The sequence below is a fragment of the Cucurbita pepo genome, chromosome 10, assembly GCF_057944985.1.
Source record: "Cucurbita pepo subsp. pepo isolate OVF chromosome 10, ASM5794498v1, whole genome shotgun sequence".
Classification (NCBI taxonomy): domain Eukaryota; kingdom Viridiplantae; phylum Streptophyta; class Magnoliopsida; order Cucurbitales; family Cucurbitaceae; genus Cucurbita; species Cucurbita pepo.
In genome coordinates this window covers 17,044,199-17,064,139 of record NC_141807.1, presented here as the reverse complement: position 1 = coordinate 17,064,139, position 19,941 = coordinate 17,044,199, and the positions used below count along the sequence as shown (strand labels likewise).

General features: G+C 35.7%; 1 protein-coding gene across 1 annotated transcript; it reads left to right on the top strand.

Annotated features, from left to right (window-relative positions):
* Window positions 1-3,311: 3,311 nt before the first annotated feature.
* On the top strand, window positions 3,312-5,349 carry LOC111808191 (uncharacterized). Its single transcript, XM_023694031.2, has 2 exons — window positions 3,312-4,693; window positions 5,014-5,349. The coding sequence occupies exons 1-2, from the start codon at window positions 3,601-3,603 to the stop codon at window positions 5,046-5,048; spliced, it is 1,128 nt and encodes a 375-aa protein (XP_023549799.2). The 5' UTR covers window positions 3,312-3,600; the 3' UTR covers window positions 5,049-5,349.
* Window positions 5,350-19,941: the final 14,592 nt, after the last annotated feature.

Genomic DNA, 19,941 nt, shown 5'->3' with positions numbered 1-19,941 from the left:
TAATAATAAAATATTCGAAAAGTAGCAAATTACCAAAATACCCTTGGAAGACTGGATAATTACAGAAATGTCACTCTAATTCGAATCAGAGCATCTACCGTGACCATCCGGGAAAAATCTTTCGAACTCAAATTTTAACCGTCGGATCTCCTCCAAAATTTGATATGAACTAGAATGAACACGCACGGATCATCACATCCAACGACTAGTATTCAAAGCCAAGGTCGGCAAGGCTATGATCAAAGTTGATATCTCCAAAAAATTATCGAGAAAGTTTGAACTCTAAATAACGAAGATTCTGGAGATCTCAATGTCGGTTTAAGCTCCTCCTATAAGGTCGGAAGTAGGAGCAACAATACGGAATAAGAATCGAGAAAGGTCAATCCCCCAATTGAAGGCAATAGCGTTTAGATTGTGGATCTCCTACTCTTAGATTTCTTCCAAATTCGAGAGCAATCCTCCACCATTTCTCTTCAAACTTCTAAATAATGAAGAATCTGGAGCTCTCAAGGTTGGTTTAAGCTCCTCCTATAAAGTCTGAAGTAGGAGCAACAATACGAAATAAGAATCGAGAAAGGTCGATCCCCAAATCGAAGGCAATAAGCATTTAGATTATGGGTCTCCTATTCTCAGATTTCTTCCAAATTCGAGAGCAATCCTCCCCCATTTCTCTTCAAACTTATTCCTAAAGTTTCTAACAAGATTACCCACAAGTTCTATGAAGGAATAGAGTGCTGAAAGTGCCAAGAAACCATTCCCTAATTCAATCCGCCATTGAAGAACTTCAAGAAAAACTTGAAAATCCAATCCGAGGATACTTGATGACTCGTCGAGCAGGAATGATTCCAATAAGTTTCTGCACCTCCAAGGAATGCTTCCATAGAAGACCACGAAGAAAAATAACCTCGAGAGCGTGCCAAATTGAAGGAAATAGGTTTCGAAATTAAATTGGGGATAAGAGTCAAAATTCCTATCTACGATCCCTTTACCTTCGAATTAAGGATTCCTCTAGCTTCAGAGGAAGAAGTTGAGTAAACTTGATGAAGAAATCGAGAGCTGAGACATGCACAATATCATGCTGGGCTATTCCCAAGAACTTATAAGTTCCAAGCTTGACCCAAGACATTAGGCATAAACCTAGGATCATCAAGAATCCAAGAAAACACCTTGGTTAATGCAAGCATCATGCTTAACAAGTTGCTAGGATCCATGCCTGAAGTAACCATTATCTCACTTCACGAAGTGTACCGCGAGGCCCCTATTTCTCTTTAGGTGGGATGCTATGGTATATGTACCATGAGCAGGATTCCATGATGAACTTATTATCTCCCTCACCTAAATCAGATGCCCTGCACCACGATTTGCTAGCAGGATGCCACGATTATGGCAACGCCACCTATGCACTCATGGGGAGAAAATTAAGAGTACTTCGGAAGAGTTTTCATGGTTAAAATACGATGCATGACATGACAACCTTTAAGGTTTAGTTGGGATGCAATGGTATATGTACCATGAGTAGAACTCCATGATGAACTTATTATCTCCCTCACCTAAATGAGAGCCCTGCATCGTGGTTAGAATACGACAACCTCTAAGGTTTAGTTCCTGAAAACCTCACCTAAATGAGATGCCCTGCATCGACAACCTCTAAGGTTTAGTTCCTGAAAACCTCACCTAAATGAGATGCCCTGCATCATGGTTAAAATACGACAACCTCTAAGGTTTAGTTCCTGAAAAGGAAACAAGAAGTCATATTATCCTAGCTCAAGGTTTAGGTAGAATAAATTCAAGATTTCAAGTTGGTTGGAGCAAGTTTAACTCAAGAACTCAAGAATGTTACACCTTATGCCTCAAGAAAATTTGTGTTTTCGCATCGAATGCTAGGTAACACCCTTTTGTTTTAAAATGTCTTGTGTTGTTGTTCCTTATTCTATGTTTTCGCATCAAGGTCATTTCTTAAAGGTCGTACCGGGAGTTGAACCTAGGTCGTTGGATTCAAAGTCCAAAGTGCTAACCACTACACCATAGAACCCCTTGTAAAAATTTATTTTGGAATGGTTTTCCTATTTTATGCAGAGTACACCAGAAGAGAGATCCTATCACGAGTCAAACTCAAGTTATTGGATTCAAAGCTCTAGAGCTGTTTTATCTAACTCGTTGTGATCTTGAGCACCTTTAGAGTGGTTGCAGAAGTAACCCTCCAGTGTTGATTGAAGCTCTTGGAGAACATGTAATTTTATATATTTCTTATAGTTAATTTATATATTGTTATATATTACAAACAAATTGAAATAATACTTTACATCCCAGTCTAACTTTCGTCCGTGAAAAACTTAACATGAAAACTATATTATTTCAATATTCACTCGAGAAACATGGGGTAAAAACTATATTATTTCAAATCCTCCATTATTGCTTCTACTTTGCGTGAAAATGCTTCCACTAAATCATGTTACTAACTAGATTGTTTGGTTCGGTTCAATTCTTGGGTCCACTAGATTGAATCGACCTAGCTCAATTAAACTCTTGATAATATAAAAATCATAAGTTTCTTAAATTACGTTAACTTAAAAGTTGAATTTCAAATGAGTGATTTGATATATAACAGAGGACAAAATATTTATTTGTTTCAAATATCTTAGGTTGACCAGTTTATGGTATGTATATAGTAGCGACCTTAAATTAAGTAGAAAATTTCAGGTCGTTACAGTTGGTATCAGAGCCAAGTTATAGATCTTGTAGACTAGCCTACGATGTAGGCTTGGCATGTTCCATGGTCCCATCGTTGATGCCCCGTCTCCGTCAGGTATGTCTTGCTTAAGATAAAATAAAAATGAAATGTCGTTGATTGTGTATGTTGTTATTGCTTGGTCATTATAAAATATAACTCATAATTGGACTTTTACACCATTGATTGTATTATAATTTACTGCATTATTGTTGCCTTAATTCTACATTGATATTAAATGTAGAATATGTTACGTTTTACCTTGCATGGAATGTGAATGTGAATTGTTGTATTGATGATGTTTTGATTTCCTGAGGTTGTTATTGTGAATGAGTAGCTATAGTTTTAGTAAGCTACTAAATGTTAGTGTATGCGTGAAGATGATTTTTCTAAGAAATGTCATATGCTTCAGTTAGACATCTCGAACATAGATAAACTACATAGTCTTATGATTATAGAGATGGGAATAAATGTACCAATGTATACTGAAGAGTAAGCAGTGTCAGATGAAATAAAATGACCTAAGAAAAGCTTGATAGATGTCAATATCCTATAGTATACTATAGATATTAAAAGTGGTAATGTCTGTATTAAGAGGATATTTTGCGGTGATAATTAGTTAGAATATATCTCACATATTTAGGGAGTTGTTAGTATAGATTTGATTAACCGTATATTTTATTTATTTACCAGATTTAGTTAGATATATATTTTTTCTATTTTTAGGTATTAGTTGATAGTTTGTATCCTATTTAAACGTGGTAAACATGAATGAAGATCATACTTTCGATCCCAATTCTATTTCTATTTCTCATTCTTAACATGGTATCAGAGCACCGATCTTGGTGTTCTTAAATATCAAAATTTCCTTTATGGCGGAATCAGCCAAATCCAGCTTCAAAATTTCGGATGTTGATTTAACACATCCGTACTATATTCATCACTCTGATCAGCCAGGATATTCACTTGTTCCAATCAAATTAAATGGAGCAAATTACCAATCCTGGAGTAAATCAGTTATGCATGCTCTTATTGCCAAGAAGAAAATTGGCTTCATTGATGGCACAATTGAGGAACCGTCCCAAGATGCAAATTCAACCGAATTCGAACTCTGGAATCAGTGCAACAGTATGATAATATCTTGGTTAACTCATTCCGTTGAAGCAGATATCGCTAAAGGCATTATTCACGCCAAGACAGCTCATCAAGTGTGGGTTGATCTTCACGATCAATTTTCACAAAAGAATGCTCCAGCAATTTTTCAAATACAAAACTCGATAGCAACGATGTCACAAGGAACCATGGCGCTGTCAACATATTTCACCAAGCTCAAAGCACTTTGGGATGAACTGGAAGCGTACCGCACACCATTTACCTGTAATCAACGTCAAATACATATTGATCAACGCGAAGAAGACAAATTGATGCAATTGCTCATGGGGCTTAATCAGTCTTATAAAACGGTGAGATCTAACATATTGATGATGTCTCCATTACCTAATGTGAGGCAAGCCTATTCATTACTTGTACAAGAAGAGATGCAGCGTCAGGTAACTTCCGAACCTACTGAGAATTTCTCGATTGCATCAGCAGTGCAAAAGAAAACAATATATTCAAAATTCGCCAAGGACAAAAAGTGTGAACACTGCAATAAAAGTGGTCATACAATCAATGAGTGTCGAATTCTTAAGTTTCACTGTAACTTTTGTGATAGAAGGGGCCATACAGAAGATCGGTGTCGACAGAAAAATAATTCTGGAAGGACAAGACAAGACAATCAACACAATAACCGTGGATATCGATCATCTGCAAATATGGCCGATGTTTCACAGTTGAATACAGAAGAACAGTCACCTAATTCCATTCCAAATTTTTCTTCTGAGCAATTACGACAGATAGCACAAGCCTTATCTGCAATCAATCATCACCCTTCTGGTAATTCCGACAATCACGTCAATGTTGCAGGTTTGCTTCCCATATCTACATTATCTATTAACTCTGCGAGTTCTAATTCATGGATTCTCGATAGTGGAGCTACGGATCATATAGTATCAAAATCTTCTGTTATGACTGAACCAAAGGCTGCCATCATGTCTGCAATAAATTTGCCTAATGGAGAGACAGCACGTGTGTCACATACTGGCAATATTTCTCTTAGCCCTAACCTTCAATTAAACAACGTTTTATGTGTGCCTTCATTCAATTTAAACCTAATGTCGATCAGCAAACTTACCAATAACTTGAAATGTTATGTCACCTTCTATCCTGATTCTTGTGTTATGCAGGACTTGGCTACGGGGAAGATGATTGGCTCGGGTAAACAATTTGGAGGTCTCTATCATATTTCTTCATCTCCAATCAAATCTTCAGCTCATCAAGTATCTCAGTCATCTGATTTGTGGCATTTACGCCTAGGTCATCCTTCCTTTTCTCGTTTTAAATTTCTAGCTGATCAATTGCATCTTAATAATGCGAGTTATTCTCATAATTGTAGTATCTGCCCGTTAGCAAAACAAACTAGGTTGTCTTTCCCAAGAAGTTCAATAACAACCCATTCTGCTTTTGATCTGATACATTGTGATGTTTGGGGACCACATAAAATTCCTACCCATTCTGGTTTGCGTTTTTTTCTCACTATTGTTGATGATTTTACTCGATGTACTTGGGTTTTTTTTAATGCAACATAAGTCAGAAGTACATCATTTGTTAATGAACTTTGTTAAATTCGTTCAAACTCAATTTCATACTACTATCAAGATAGTTCGATCAGACAATGGGACTGAGTTCCTATCTTTGCAACCATTCTTTACTTCTTGTGGTATTGAATTTCAGCGCACTTGTGTCTATACTCCACAACAAAATGGAGTCGTAGAACGCAAGCATCGCCATATCCTAAATGTAGCTAGGTCTCTTCTTTTTCAGTCACAGGTTCCACTTAATTTTTGGGGAGAGTGCATTTTAACGGCTGTTTATCTTATAAATAGAACGCCATCACCATTATTATCTAACAAGACACCCTTTGAAGCACTCTACAAACGACCACCTACATTTCATCATCTTAAAGTTTTTGGTTGTAAATGTTATGCAACTATAGTACATCCTAAGCAAAAATTTGAACCTAGGGCAACTCCTTGTGTTTTCGTAGGATATCCTTGTGGTCATAAAGGTTACAAGTTGTATGACATGCAATCTCACAAATTCTTTATCAGCCGTGATGTCAAATTTTGTGAAGATGATTTTCCTTTTTCATCAGCTTCACAAACTTCGACATTAGCTCCTTCGACTCCTGTTGTACCACTTCATGATCCATCCTACTCAAACATCCATCCTCCACCTTCTATTCCTTCACCTCCTACTCCGTCGTCTCCTCCACCTTCTCCAGATTCGCCCACTAATTCCAATCCTATCCCACCTGATACATCAGCTCCACTTCGACGTTCTACTCGTACTAAACAGCCTCCAGCTTGGCATAAGGATTATGAGATGTCTTCTGGAGCCAATCATTTAACCTCTAGCTCAAGTCCCGGCACTGGCACCAGGTATCCCCTTCATCATTACCTTTCATTCTCTCGTTTTTCTCCTACTCAACGTGCTTTTCTAGCTCTTATTACATCCCAGACAGAACCTAAAACCTATGACGAGGCAGTTGGCGACCCGTTATGGCAGCAGGCTATGAATGATGAAATTGCAGCTTTGGAACGTAATCATACATGGTCTCTCGTTCCTCTACCACTTGGTCATAAAGCTATTGGTTGTCGTTGGGTGTACAAAATTAAATACAACTCTGATGGTTCTGTTGAACGTTATAAAGCTCGACTAGTAGCAAAGGGATACACTCAGGTTGAAGGTATTGATTACACAGAAACATTTTCCCCTACAGCGAAACTTACTACACTTCGTTGCTTACTCACTGTTGCTGCTGCTCGAAAATGGTTCACCCATCAGTTGGATGTTCAAAATGCCTTTCTCCATGGTAATCTAGACGAGGAAGTTTATATGTCTTTACCACCAGGTCTTCGCCGACAGGGGGAGAATACAGTATGTCGGCTCCATAAATCTCTTTATGGATTAAAACAGGCTTCTCGCAATTGGTTCTCCATATTTTCTACAACTATACAAAATGCAGGCTACACTCAGTCCAAAGCAGATTACTTTTTGTTTACTAAGAGTAAAGGTACTTCTTTCACTGCAGTTCTAATCTATGTTGATGATATTCTGTTGACAGGCAATGATCTCGAAGAAATTCAATATCTCAAGACTAGTTTACTCCAGAAATTTCTTATCAAAGATTTAGGAAATTTGAAATATTTTCTAGGCATTGAATTTTCTCGATCTAGAAAAGGAATTTTTATGTCTCAAAGGAAGTATGCTCTAGACATCCTTCAAGACACAGGTCTTACAGGAGCACGTCCAGACAAATTTCCTATGGAGCAAAATCTGAAACTTTCTTTAACTGAAGGAGAGAAGTTGAATGATCCAAGTAAATACAGACGGTTGATTGGCAGATTAATATATTTGACCGTCACTAGGCCTGACATAGCTTATTCAGTTCGTATGCTTAGCCAATTTATGCATGAACCAAGAAAACCACATTGGGAGGCAGCTCTTCGAGTTCTGAGGTACATCAAAGGCACTCCTGGTCAAGGACTTCTACTGCCATCTGAAAACAATTTAAGATTACAGGCATATTGCGATTCTGACTGGGGTGGTTGTCGAACTTCCAGACGATCTATTTCTGGGTTCTGCATTTTCCTCGGAAATTCAATTATTTCTTGGAAGTCTAAAAAGCAGACTAATGTGTCCAGATCATCAGCAGAAGCCGAGTATCGAGCTATGGCAAATACTTGTTTAGAGTTAACTTGGTTAAGATACATTCTTCAAGACTTGAATGTTTCACTGTCCGAACCAGCATTATTATATTGTGATAATCAAGCAGCATTACATATAGCAGCCAATCCAGTTTTTCATGAACGTACGAAACACATTGAAATAGATTGTCATATAGTTCGAGAAAAGTTACAAGCTGGAATCATCAAACCGTATTATGTATCGACCAAAATGCAATTGGCAGATGTTTTTACTAAAGCTTTGGGAAGACAACAATTTGACTTTTTGAAGGACAAGTTGGGTGTGATCGACATACACTCTCCAACTTGAGGGGGAGTATTAAGAGGATATTTTGCGGTGATAATTAGTTAGAATATATCTCACATATTTAGGGAGTTGTTAGTATAGATTTGATTAACCGTATATTTTATTTATTTACCAGATTTAGTTAGATATATATTTTTTCTATTTTTAGGTATTAGTTGATAGTTTGTATCCTATTTAAACGTGGTAAACATGAATGAAGATCATACTTTCGATCCCAATTCTATTTCTATTTCTCATTCTTAACAGTCTGACAGAAAATTTTATAACTTTGAAGTATGTAAAGATGAAATTAAAAGTATGAGTAAAAAAAAATTGAGTTAAGACCATAAAAGTTTTAAAACATGTATATTTAAATTGATTGGTGAATGACATAAGTGTCTTTAATGGAAGCTGAGCTTTGGAAGTAGTGAGATGTAAAAAACTTTCCTGCCTTAATACGAGCTAAAAATTAAAAAGAAATAAATAAATAATAATAATACACCCAATTAGGGAAGTTGTGAGGTGATTTAAAAGTATCGAACCACAGTTTGGACGAGGCATTACGATCATGGTCAAAATTTTAGAGGTATATGGGGAAGGGCTACAGTAGGAGATATGAGATTGTCAAGATATCTTAAATTTAAGAAACCATGATTTAAGATTAACTTGGGTGGAGGATACAAGAGGATTAGAGTGGGACATTGTCTCTAAATCAACTAGAAGTTTTGTGGTAATTCTTCTTAGGGTACACGAATGCACTCAGGAAGCTCAACATAAACAAATTGTTGTAGGAAATTACCGAACAATTTTTCCTAGCAATGTCAACCTGGTTAAAAGGTATTACTATAGTTAAAGTTTCAAGACTATCATTTTAAGTTTGATTTTCAAGTATCCCAAGTTTTATGGCATCTGAGGATATCCACCATGCTTATACAATACCAATTTTTATAAGAGAATTTGTTAAGCCCATTCTTGGTATTACAAAGGCATTGAAAGGGTTGTGATGTCTTTCCATTATGGTTATAGGAACATTAGTTTTAGACTGTAGTAGATAAGGTATACCAAGAGAAAAGCCTATTTGACAATGTTTCCTATGAAAGTTACCAAATCCTCAAACTCTAGCTTGACCACAAATCAAATACAGGAAGTCGTTCCTAGATCCATGTGATTTACTAGTGCATTCTATTTGCATTGGAACAGGGTGGAGTTCTTAACTAGTTTCATGTCATGATTTTGACTCCAAAAATTTACTAGAATTGGGCTAGGTAGCCAAGAGAGAAGAAGTATTACCAATTTCTTGATTTTGTATGGGAAAATAGGCAAATTTGTATATGGAATTCATCTACAAAGATGAGACATTAATGATGAACCAAATCAAGTGGACACCAACAATAATGAGGAAAGGAAAACAGTTCTTTCTTTCTTTTTAATTATTAAAAATATAGAGAACGAACAATTTTAATTGGAAACATTCCTCTAATGAATTCCTGGGGAACTCCTATAGTAAATGAACTATACAGAATTGTGATCAGTCAAATATTGCAAAGCCCCGGTATCTATTACCGGTCAGTATTGGACTGTAAAGAAATTTTGGTCTACACTAGCACCGTAATATCTTATTGGGGAGGAAGATTAAAATTAGAGATAGATCGAGAAGCAATGATATGAGCGCGTGTGAGTAGGAAACAGAAAATATCTATCCTAGTTCTACCATCAGCTATGGGTTCAAATCTTAAGAGAAATTCTCGAGAATGTTTCTAACCCGGAATTTTTCTTTGTATTTTTTTAATGATAGGGAGAGAGGAAAAAAAAAATTTGGATCAAAAGAAAATGCCATTTTAGATATTTAAAAATGAGATTTTGAGAACCCATGGACAAATAGGTCAATTAGTGAACCTTTAGCTAAGTGTAGAAAATTGGATTTGGAGAACCATGTAAAGCAGAAACTAGTAAAACTATTGATCTAGTAGATGAAATCATAGTATAAAAAAAAAAAAAAAAAGTGAGGAACTATCCAAGTTTTCCAACCTTATTGTATACATGAACATTTATTTCAATGAAGTGCCAGAGCCACAAACCTTAGATCAATTATGTTGTCCATGAAATTTTAGAAGAAGACTCAATATGACATGATAAGGCTATGTACGAAATTTGGTGACCATTAGGTTATGATAACGGGCTAAACCAAGTGTAGGTGTAAAATGACTAAAATGCCCCTATAATTACGTACCACTAGTTTATGACCAAAGTGACCTCTAAATGACATGAAATTTGATGAGGAGCCTTATATCATGGTGTAAAGGGATTACACAAAGTTACAAGACGATTGGAATATGCTAAAGAATTAAACCAAGATTTGGGGGTAAATGACCAAAAGACCCTTTTGGAGTATGAATTAAGATTTAAAATACCTAACTATCTGACAAGACACCTTATAAGGATTCAAAGATTTTATGAATAGAAAGTGATATGCTTATGAAAGTTTTATGCATGCAAATAAATGTTATGACTCATACGAATTAAGGTATACTTGTTAAGAATTTTTGCTTAGTGGTACTTGAAGACTTAACAAAGAACTCTTAGAATAAGGACCCGAGTTATTCCAAGATTAAAACACTTTCGAGGACCAAAGTTTTTTTAGAGGGATATAATGTAACAGCCAAAAAAAATAATAATAAATAAAATAAAAATTATTATAAAGAACAAAAAATTATTATTATGTAAAAAAAAAAAAATAATAATAATAAATTAATAAATAAGTAAATAAAAATAATTATTCTCTCATCTCTCCTAGTCACTTTCCCCAACAATCTCTCCTCAACCAAACTGAAATGAAAAATGTCAGATTTGAGAAAACAGAAATATGTGCGTCAAATTTATAGGAGATGGGTTTGGAGAGATGATCAAGATTTACATGGGAGAGAGATTTACATGGCCAAAATAATTGCTAACCTAATTGAAAAGGTAGCTAAACAGATTTAACTTATCAGAATTTCTTCTCCCATAAAAAACAAACACACAAAAAAAAAACGTTCACATTTAGTTTTGGCACTGAGAGATTTCAGATTTAGTTTTGGCACTGAGAGATATTTTGCTTTAAAAGATTTTGTACTTGAAGAGGTCAATAGTTTGCAGTAGTTTTCCTTTTATATTATTTAATGATATTAAAAGTCATTCTCAAAGACGAGATAATTTGAAAGAAGGGAAATAGAGTAAGAGACATGGAGGGAAGATTGTGAATATAATTGAAATTATCTGGAAAATGTTAAAGAGTATTAAACACTGTAATAGAAAATGAAATATCTGGAAAATTTTAATGGGTATTAAATGGTTTATATGAAAATAATACTATAACAAACGTATATAAATATTTCAAGACCTAACTCAGGCAAAGACTCTAACGTTCGCATGAAGTATAACACATGGATCAATATAAATTAGAGAAACAATTTTATAGAAATTCAAACTCAGAACTGATGTCATGGGCTCACATAGGTTGACTTGGAGTTCAATGGACTTTCATTAAGGATAACGATGGAATCGAACTTTCATTAAGGATATATTCGTGACAACGACTTAAGCTAACCAGGTAAGTGACCTTACTATCGGCGTGGTTATATTTGATGTTGACACGTGCCCTGTGGTTCTGCACGTGTCATATATATTGATATGTGTGAATTGTCTGTGGATTGATATGCTTCCTATATATTATGCTATGTTATAATATGTGGTTTGTATGATAATAATTATGGTACGATGTGCTCAAGGATAGGTTTAGATAGGGTACGAGAAGGATGCACAAAACGAAATGTAACGATAGGAGTAAGATACGTTCATGAAACGTTAGAGTTAGGTTACATACCGGAGTGCTATGGATAGGAGATATTGATGAAAGAATACGGTTAGGTTATGGGTAGAAAGGGATAGGTTGGTGATAGATTGATAGGACGATAGCATTAGGGTACATTCTTGTGACGATATGACTAAGGTACGTCACGTAATGATATGTGTGTGATAGGTATAAGAACGTTAAGGTTGTGGTAAGTTAGAGAACGATATGACTATGAAGTGTTTGCGTTATTGACTCGGTTATGATATGATACATTGTATGCTAGATTATTGTGCTTAAGTATGAAATCATGTGAATCTGAATGTATGTTATTTATGCTGCTTAGTTGATGTGATATGAATGCATGTGACGATGTGTGGCCCTTATACGATTATGGCTTGTTGTATGAGTATTGAAATGTAACTGAATGAATTGTATGACATGAAATACGGTAAGTTGCATGATACATAACCCCGCTAGGAATATGTATGATATGTAACGAAATGATAATGAGAATGACATGTAAGCATGAAAACGTGACACGGGGTTATGTTCATTAAATGATGACTGTAGGACTAGTGGGACCTCATGCATATTGTGTGATCATGCATTTGGGGGGATACCTCTATCTCATCACGAGGGTACGGACGCGTACATTCAAATGGCAGGACAACGATCATTATGCCCTGCATAGCGCTGCCGTGACGATTTTAGTTTTAACGGGTCCCGGTGGGCCCCCAGAGCATGCCCACCAGCTAGAGACAGTGGCCTAGCGGTGTGCGAACTAGCTGGTGAGTCCATACTCGCACGTATGGGCTGCTTGTAGAGTATATGGTACACGTCCATGATTACCTGTTAGGATTACATCGTAGGGAAAACGAAACGAAACGAAACGAAATGAAATGAAACGGAACGAAATGAAAGATAGGTCCCATCATTTCATTGCATGTAATTGTTGCATTTAACCCCAATAGTGGGGTCACTTACTGAGTATTTCTTTAAATACTCAGGCCATGTGCTACTACATTTTTTCAGGTTAAGGCAAGGCATTCCTGTACGGCTGACGACGGCATCGCAACTCGAGATCATGGCACATGCATAGGATAGTGGTATTTATTTTCTTAGACTTAGGATAGAATAGGATGTTTTAAACTTAAACGCTTATTTATTTTATTTCGGGTCTTTTGTTGTGTCGTTTTAAAGATGTTTTCGAAACACGTAAGTCCATGGCTGTGTTTTTAAGTTAAAGGTTATGTTTTATGGAATTTAAATGAAGTCTTCCACATTCAATGTTTATGGTATGTATACAGTAGCGACCTTAAATTAAGTAGAAAATTTCGGGTCGTTATACGCCTGAAGGTGAATGGTATAAAAAACTGGTCATGCACCAAAAAATCATGGGAAGACCATTGATGGAATTGAAGCAATCGGCTCTCCCCTGGATGGGTTTCCAATCAAAGACCTAATGTTTGATGTTGACTCTTTTGAAGAAAAAGCCACAGGATCGAACAACAAGAAACGTGGCGGTAGCTCTGAGAACTCTATCACACACATGATAAAACGTGTCGAAGAGTTAGATATTACACAGAAGATCTGGCTTTCATCGAGGAGACCCGAGTTTGATTCTCGACAATGAAATTTTATTTTCTTATTTCTTTTATTTTATAGTTTCATCTTTTGTCACCAATTATATTTAAACTTTACCTAGGTTTGAGAAGCACGGTAATGGATGAGTTCAATAGTATCTTAATTTCAAAAGACTTTTATGAACTTGGTTTGAGAGGCACTATAATTGTCAAGTTCAATAGTATCCTAGATTAAAAAGACTTTTATGAACTTTGAACCTTTAATAGTGTTATGTCATAGATATTTTGTTCAATTTCAACAAGTAAGGTTGAGGTCATTCAAATGGTTAATGTGATAATCCGGTCATTTTCAAAGTCTCTTTCGTTGAATGCCATCATGGCTGAGATGACTGAGATGAGCACCAAAGTGAGTTTGACAAGGAGAGTCGTAGAGAACCACACCCCAAGCCAAGCTCATGTTGGGCTTAACAAACTGAAAATCAAAAAACACAAACCCTTAAATGGGAACCGGGCTTAACAAACTTTATTTTTGACGTAGAACAATACTTGAAGGTTACAGGAACTTGCTCATAGGACCTAAGAGTTACGTTGGCCACAATGCATCTCATGGACGGTGGCGCTCGAAGGTGGATGATATAAAAAATGGGTCATGCACCATAAACTCATGGGAAGATCGTTGATGGAATTGATGCAATCGACGCTCCCCTTGATGTGTTGCCAATTAAAGACCTGACGTTTGATGTGGACTCTTTTGAAGAAAAAGCCACACGATCGAACACCTCGAATGTCGCGGTAGCTCTAAGAACTCTATCATACGACCTGAGAGTTGAGGGCTACATGAACTTTCTCATACGACCTGAGAGTTATGTTAGCCGCAATGCATCTCATGGACGATGCAAAACTATGGTAGTGCTCGAAGGTGAATGGTATAAAAAATGGGTCATGCACCATAAACTCATGGGAAGATCGTTGATGGAATCGATGCAATCGACGCTCCCCTGGATGGGTTGCCAATCAAAGACCTAACATTTGATGTTGACTCTTTTGAAGAAAGAGCCACACAATCGAACAGCTCGAAAAGTCGCGGTAGCCCTGAGAACTCTAACACACACAGGGAAAGACGTGTCGTAGAGTTAGACATTAAGCAAAAGATCATGCTAAAATTCTTCAGCGATCTGACAAAAGACTTGAAGACATCAACGCCAAAAATCCATTGTCGTCCAGGGGTCAGGATATTTGGCTTTCACTTAGGAGACCCAGGTTCGATTCCAGCAATAGAATATTATTTTCTTATTTCATTTTATTTTACAGTTTCTATCTTAGATTAAAAACACTTTTATGTACTTCGTACCTTTGTTATAGTTATGTTATAGATATTTTGTTCAATTTCAAATGGTTAATGCGATAATCCAGTCGTTTTCGAGGTCTCTCTTGTTGAACGACATCATGGTTGAGATGAGCAGGTGATTCAAATGGTTGATGCGATAATCTAGTCGTTTTCGAGGTCTCTCTTGTTGAACGACATCATGGTTGAGATGAGCACCCGTGTGAGTTTGACAAGTTGGGCTGTAGAGAACCACACCTCAAGCCAAGTTCATGTGGACTTAACAAACTTAAAATCCAAGAACACAACCCCTTAAATGGAAACCGGGATGCTAAGGAATTAAAAAGCTTTATTTTTGACGTAGAACAATACTTGAAGTTTACTAGAACTTGCTCATAGGACCTAAGAGTTACGTTGGTCGCAATGCATCTCATGGACGATGCAAAACTATGGTGGTGCTCGAAAGTGAATGGTATAAAAAATGGGTCATGCACCATAAACTCAAGGGAAGACTATTGATGGAATCGATGCAATCGACGCTCCTCTGGATGGGCTGCCAATCAAAGACCTGACGTTTGATGTTGACCCTTTTAAAGAAAGAGCCACACACGATCGAACAGCTCGAAACGTCGCGGTAACTCTAAGAACTCTATCACACACATGAAAGGACGTGTCGAAGAGTTAGACATTACCCAAAACATCATAGTAAAACTCTTCAGCGATTAGACAAAAGACTTGAGGACAACTACACCAAAAATTCATTGTTGTCCAACGGTTTGGATATTTGGCTTTCCCCTATGAGATTCTGGTTTGATTCTCTAAAATTGAATATTATGTTCTTATTTCTTTTTATTTTATAGTTTCATCTTTTGTCACCAATTATATTTAAACTTTACCTCATTTTGAGGGGCACTTTAATGGTCAAGTTCAATAGTATGTTAGATTAAAAAGACTTTTATGAACATCGTACCTATGTTAGTGTTATGTTATAGATATTTCTTTCAATTTCAACAAGTGGGGTTGAGGTGATTCAAGTGGTTAATGTAATAATCCGGCTATTTTCGAGGTCTCTCTTGTTGAACGCCATCATGGTTGAGATGAGCACCCGAGTGAATTTGACTAGGAGACTCGAAATTAAACTTTACCTACGTTTGAGAGGCAGTATAATGGTCAAGTTCAATGGTATTTTAGATTAAGAAGACTTTTATGAACTTTGTACCTTTGTTAGTATTACTTTGTACCTTTGTTAGTGTTATGTTATAGACATTTGGTCAAGTACAACAAGTAGGGTTGAGGTGTTTCAAATGGTTAATGTCACTTTATTTGATTCAAATTGTTAATGTGATAATCCAGTTGAATAGTTACAGGTTATTTCTAAGGTCTCTCTTATTGAACGCCAACAAGGCTGAAATAATTGAGATGAGCACGTGAGTGAGTTTGACAAAATTGAAATAGAATCAAATAAAATCACTAAAAAAAATCAAAAAAATTGAAAAAAATTGAAAAAAAAAATTAGCCTTATGACACTTCCTTCAACTCGAAGGGTGGTAAATCAGGGATTCCTTCGCCCAAGACCCATGATCCAACTCCCAACATGGAAATGATAAGCTATAGAATCATTCCAAGAACCTCAATGGATGGGTTACAAACTCACATTACAAATCTCGACAACTGGACGTGTCATCGGCGTTAGAAGAACGACCGCATCAGAGCAAGTCATGGGGATAGAGGATCCCGTTGAAGGATGATAGACCAACCGTAATCTTCAGCCCAATGAGCCAAGCTTTTGTAGAAGCAAGAACCGTTGTATTAAAGAAATTAACATCTTCTTATACAAAATTTGGATCAACCAAGAGATAAAGCTAAAATTAGATGATGAGATCCAAGATTGAGAAACAAGATTTGGAACCTTTTTCTAAATTGAGTCACTTCACAATCGAACTTGATCAAGACTTGAACTTGATCAAGACTTGATTGAATGACTCAGATGCAATCTACCACAAGAATTGCATGAAACTTAGAAATGACAAAGATATGCTCATATTTCTATAAGGGGGATCGTCTCAACTTGAGAGATCAATTTCATTGATCACAATTATGCTTTACATAATAATTTGTGGGTATTTATAATCTCCCAACAAAAGAAGTTAGTGGCTTTGATTTAATCTCGATCCCTTCAAATCTCCACAGAAGACGAAGTCAATTTGAGCATTACAAACTTTATGAAATTAAAATAATAAATAAAGATTTCTAACCACTCATGAAATGATGATTGCAACTTCATCCACTACTTCAATCGTGTAAATATTTACTTTTGAATCTCCAAATGGTCTTGACTCAAACGAATCAGCTTGTAACACATGAAATGATGGTTGAACCTAGCCTATCAAATTTTGTAGATGAAGTATGAATGCTTGTTGAATCTTCTTGGCCTTGGGTTGTGTAATAGGTCCAGTTGGAACACCGTGATTCATATCATCATCCCCCTCTTCAAAAGGATTCGTCCTCGAATCAGAAAAATCATCACCTACATCAAAAGGACTCAACTTAGCAACATTGAAAGTAGAATGTACACCGTGATTCTTATCATCATCCCCCTCTTCAAGATTCGTCCTCGAATAAGAAAAATCATCACCTACATCAAAAGGACTCAACATTGAAAGTAGAATGTATTGACAATTCTACGGTAACATCAATTTTATTGTTCCATGCAATAAAATGAGTCATTTTACTAAATGTCTTATAGAGCATTTATAGTCAAATAAAGAATTCTTATAGAGCATTTATAGTCAAATAAATAATTAGGAATCCACGCTATCTTTAGATATACAGACCCACTCCCACTCCCAATTCACCTATCGAGGTTAACATTAAAATGAAAATTCATCAGTAAAATTATTTATGCTAATTCATTGAAATTTTAAAAAGAAATCATCTCTAAATTTAGATAAGATAGTAAGTTATACTACTTGAATCAGGTCTGGTGAAGGTCGAACCAACACGTGACCTTCAAATCTTCAATATTACAGTCTCCCAACTCATCTATCCCCTATAACATTGAAAATGAAAATTCTCAAATTTGAAAAAAGAAATAATCACTAAATTTAGATTAAATAGTCAAGTAATTTTAAAAAGAAATAATCACACATTTTAGATTGAATATTTAGGTTATGCAAGTTAGTCAACTTGAATTTGGTGGGTTGAACGTGGATCAAACACGTGACTTTCAAATCTTCAGTGACGCTCTCCAAACTGAGCTATCCCCACTAACATTAAAAATAAAAATTCATCGGGTAAAGATATTTTCACTACTTCATTGAGATTTTAAAAAGAAATAATCACTAATTTTAGATTGAATAGTCAGGTTATGCAACTTAGTCAACTTGAATCAGGTGCGGTGAACGTGGATCAAATACGTGACCTTGAGATCTACAATGACGCTCTCCCAACTAAGCTATCCCCGCTAACATTAAAAATGAAAACTCATTAGTAAGGTATTTAGCTAATTCATTGATATTTTAAAAAGAAATAATCACTAATTTTAAATTGAATAGTCAAGAGTCAAGTTATGTGACGTGGATCGAACATGTGACCTTCAGATTTTCAGTCTAACGCTCTTAAAACTGAGTTTTATTTGCTAATATTTGAAAAAAAAAATCATAAGTAAAGGTATTTCTGCTAATTCATTATATTTTAAAAAGAAATAATCACTAATTTTAGATTGAATAAAGTTAGGCAACTTAATGAACTTATGCAACTAAGTGCAGTATTTCCACTAATTCATTATTCATTGAAATTTTAAAAATAAATAATAACTAATTTTTTATTGAATAGTCAGCTTATGCAAATGGAAACAGGTGCGGTGAATGTGGAGATTAAACACGTGACCTTCAAATCTTTTAGTTTGACACTCTCCCAACTGAGCTATCCCATATAACATAAAAAATGAATAATCACATGTTTTAGATTGAATAGTCAAGTTATGCAACTTAGTCAAAGTTATGCAACTTAGTCAACCTATTCCAATATTCAATCTAATGCTCTCCCAATTAAGTCATCCCAGATAACATAAAAAATGAATAATCACATGTTTTAGATTGAATAGTCAAGTTGATAAAAAACACAATGCTCTCCCTATTAAGTCATAATTAAGTCATCCCAGATAACATAAAAAATGAATAATCACATGTCATTTTTAGATTAATGAGCAAACTGAGGTGGTTAATAGAAGATTAGGAGCATTGCTTAGGGCTATTATTTGTAAGAATATTAAGTCTTGGGACGAATGTTTGCCACTCATTGTTCTCTTTTTGAAGTTGCTTACAGATTTAATCCACTGACGCGTCTTGATTTGATTTCTATTCATTCTAATATTTTTGTGAGTAAAGCAGCCACAAGTAAGGCAAATGGGATCAAAACATTGCATAAAGAGGGAAAGGAGACAATTGAGAAACAAAATTTCAATGTTGCTTCAAGAATTAACAAAGGACGGAATGAAATCATTTTTCAACCCGGTAACTGGCTTTTGATACATTTTCGCAAGGAGTGATTCCCATCTCAAAGGAAGACAAAGTTACATCCAAGAGGGGATGACCCTTATCAAGTCCTTGAAAGAATTAATAACAATGCATATAAAATGATTTTCCAGGAGAATTTTCAGCACATTCTACTTTCAATGTTGCTGACTTGAGTCCTTTTGATGTAGGTGATGATTTTCTGATTCGAGGACGAATCCTTTTGAAGAGGGGGAAGATGATAAGGATCACGGTGTTCCAAATATTCCAACTGGACCTATTACACGATCCAAGGCCAAGAAGATTCAACAAGCATTCATTCTTCATCTACAAAATTTGATAGGCTCGGTTCAACTATTATTTCATGTGTTACAAGCTTATTAGATTGAGGAAGAACCATTTGGAACTTCAAAAGTGAATATTTACACAGTTGAAGGAGCAAATGAAGTTGCAAGCATCATTACATGAGTTGTTAGTTTGTAATGGTAGAATTGTCAACTTGACTTCGTTTTTTTTTTTTTTTTGGAGATTTAAGGGGATCGAGATTAAATCTCGGCCACTAACTTCTTTTGTAGGAGAGTATAAATATCCACAAATTATTATGTAAAAATCAGATTTGTGATGGATGAAATTGATCTCTCAAGTTGAGAAGTTTCCCTTCAAAATCCGAGCATCATCTATGCAAGTTTCATGCCATTCTTGTGGTAGAATTGCATATGAGACATGCAGTCACACTTTGTCACTATGAGTTTGAGTGAAACTCTCTACCTTCTACTTATTTTTTTGATTTCTTTGGTGCGTATTCATTGTAATTTATCCTTATACAA

Bases quoted from the DNA above. Each gene is read 5' to 3' on its own strand.
- LOC111808191 (XM_023694031.2), top strand. From the start codon at position 3,601: ATGGCGGAATCAGCCAAATCCAGCTTCAAAATTTCGGATGTTGATTTA. The intron at 4,694-5,013 runs GTTTGCTTCCCA...TGTGTTATGCAG, and splicing joins CAATCACGTCAATGTTGCAG to GACTTGGCTACGGGGAAGAT.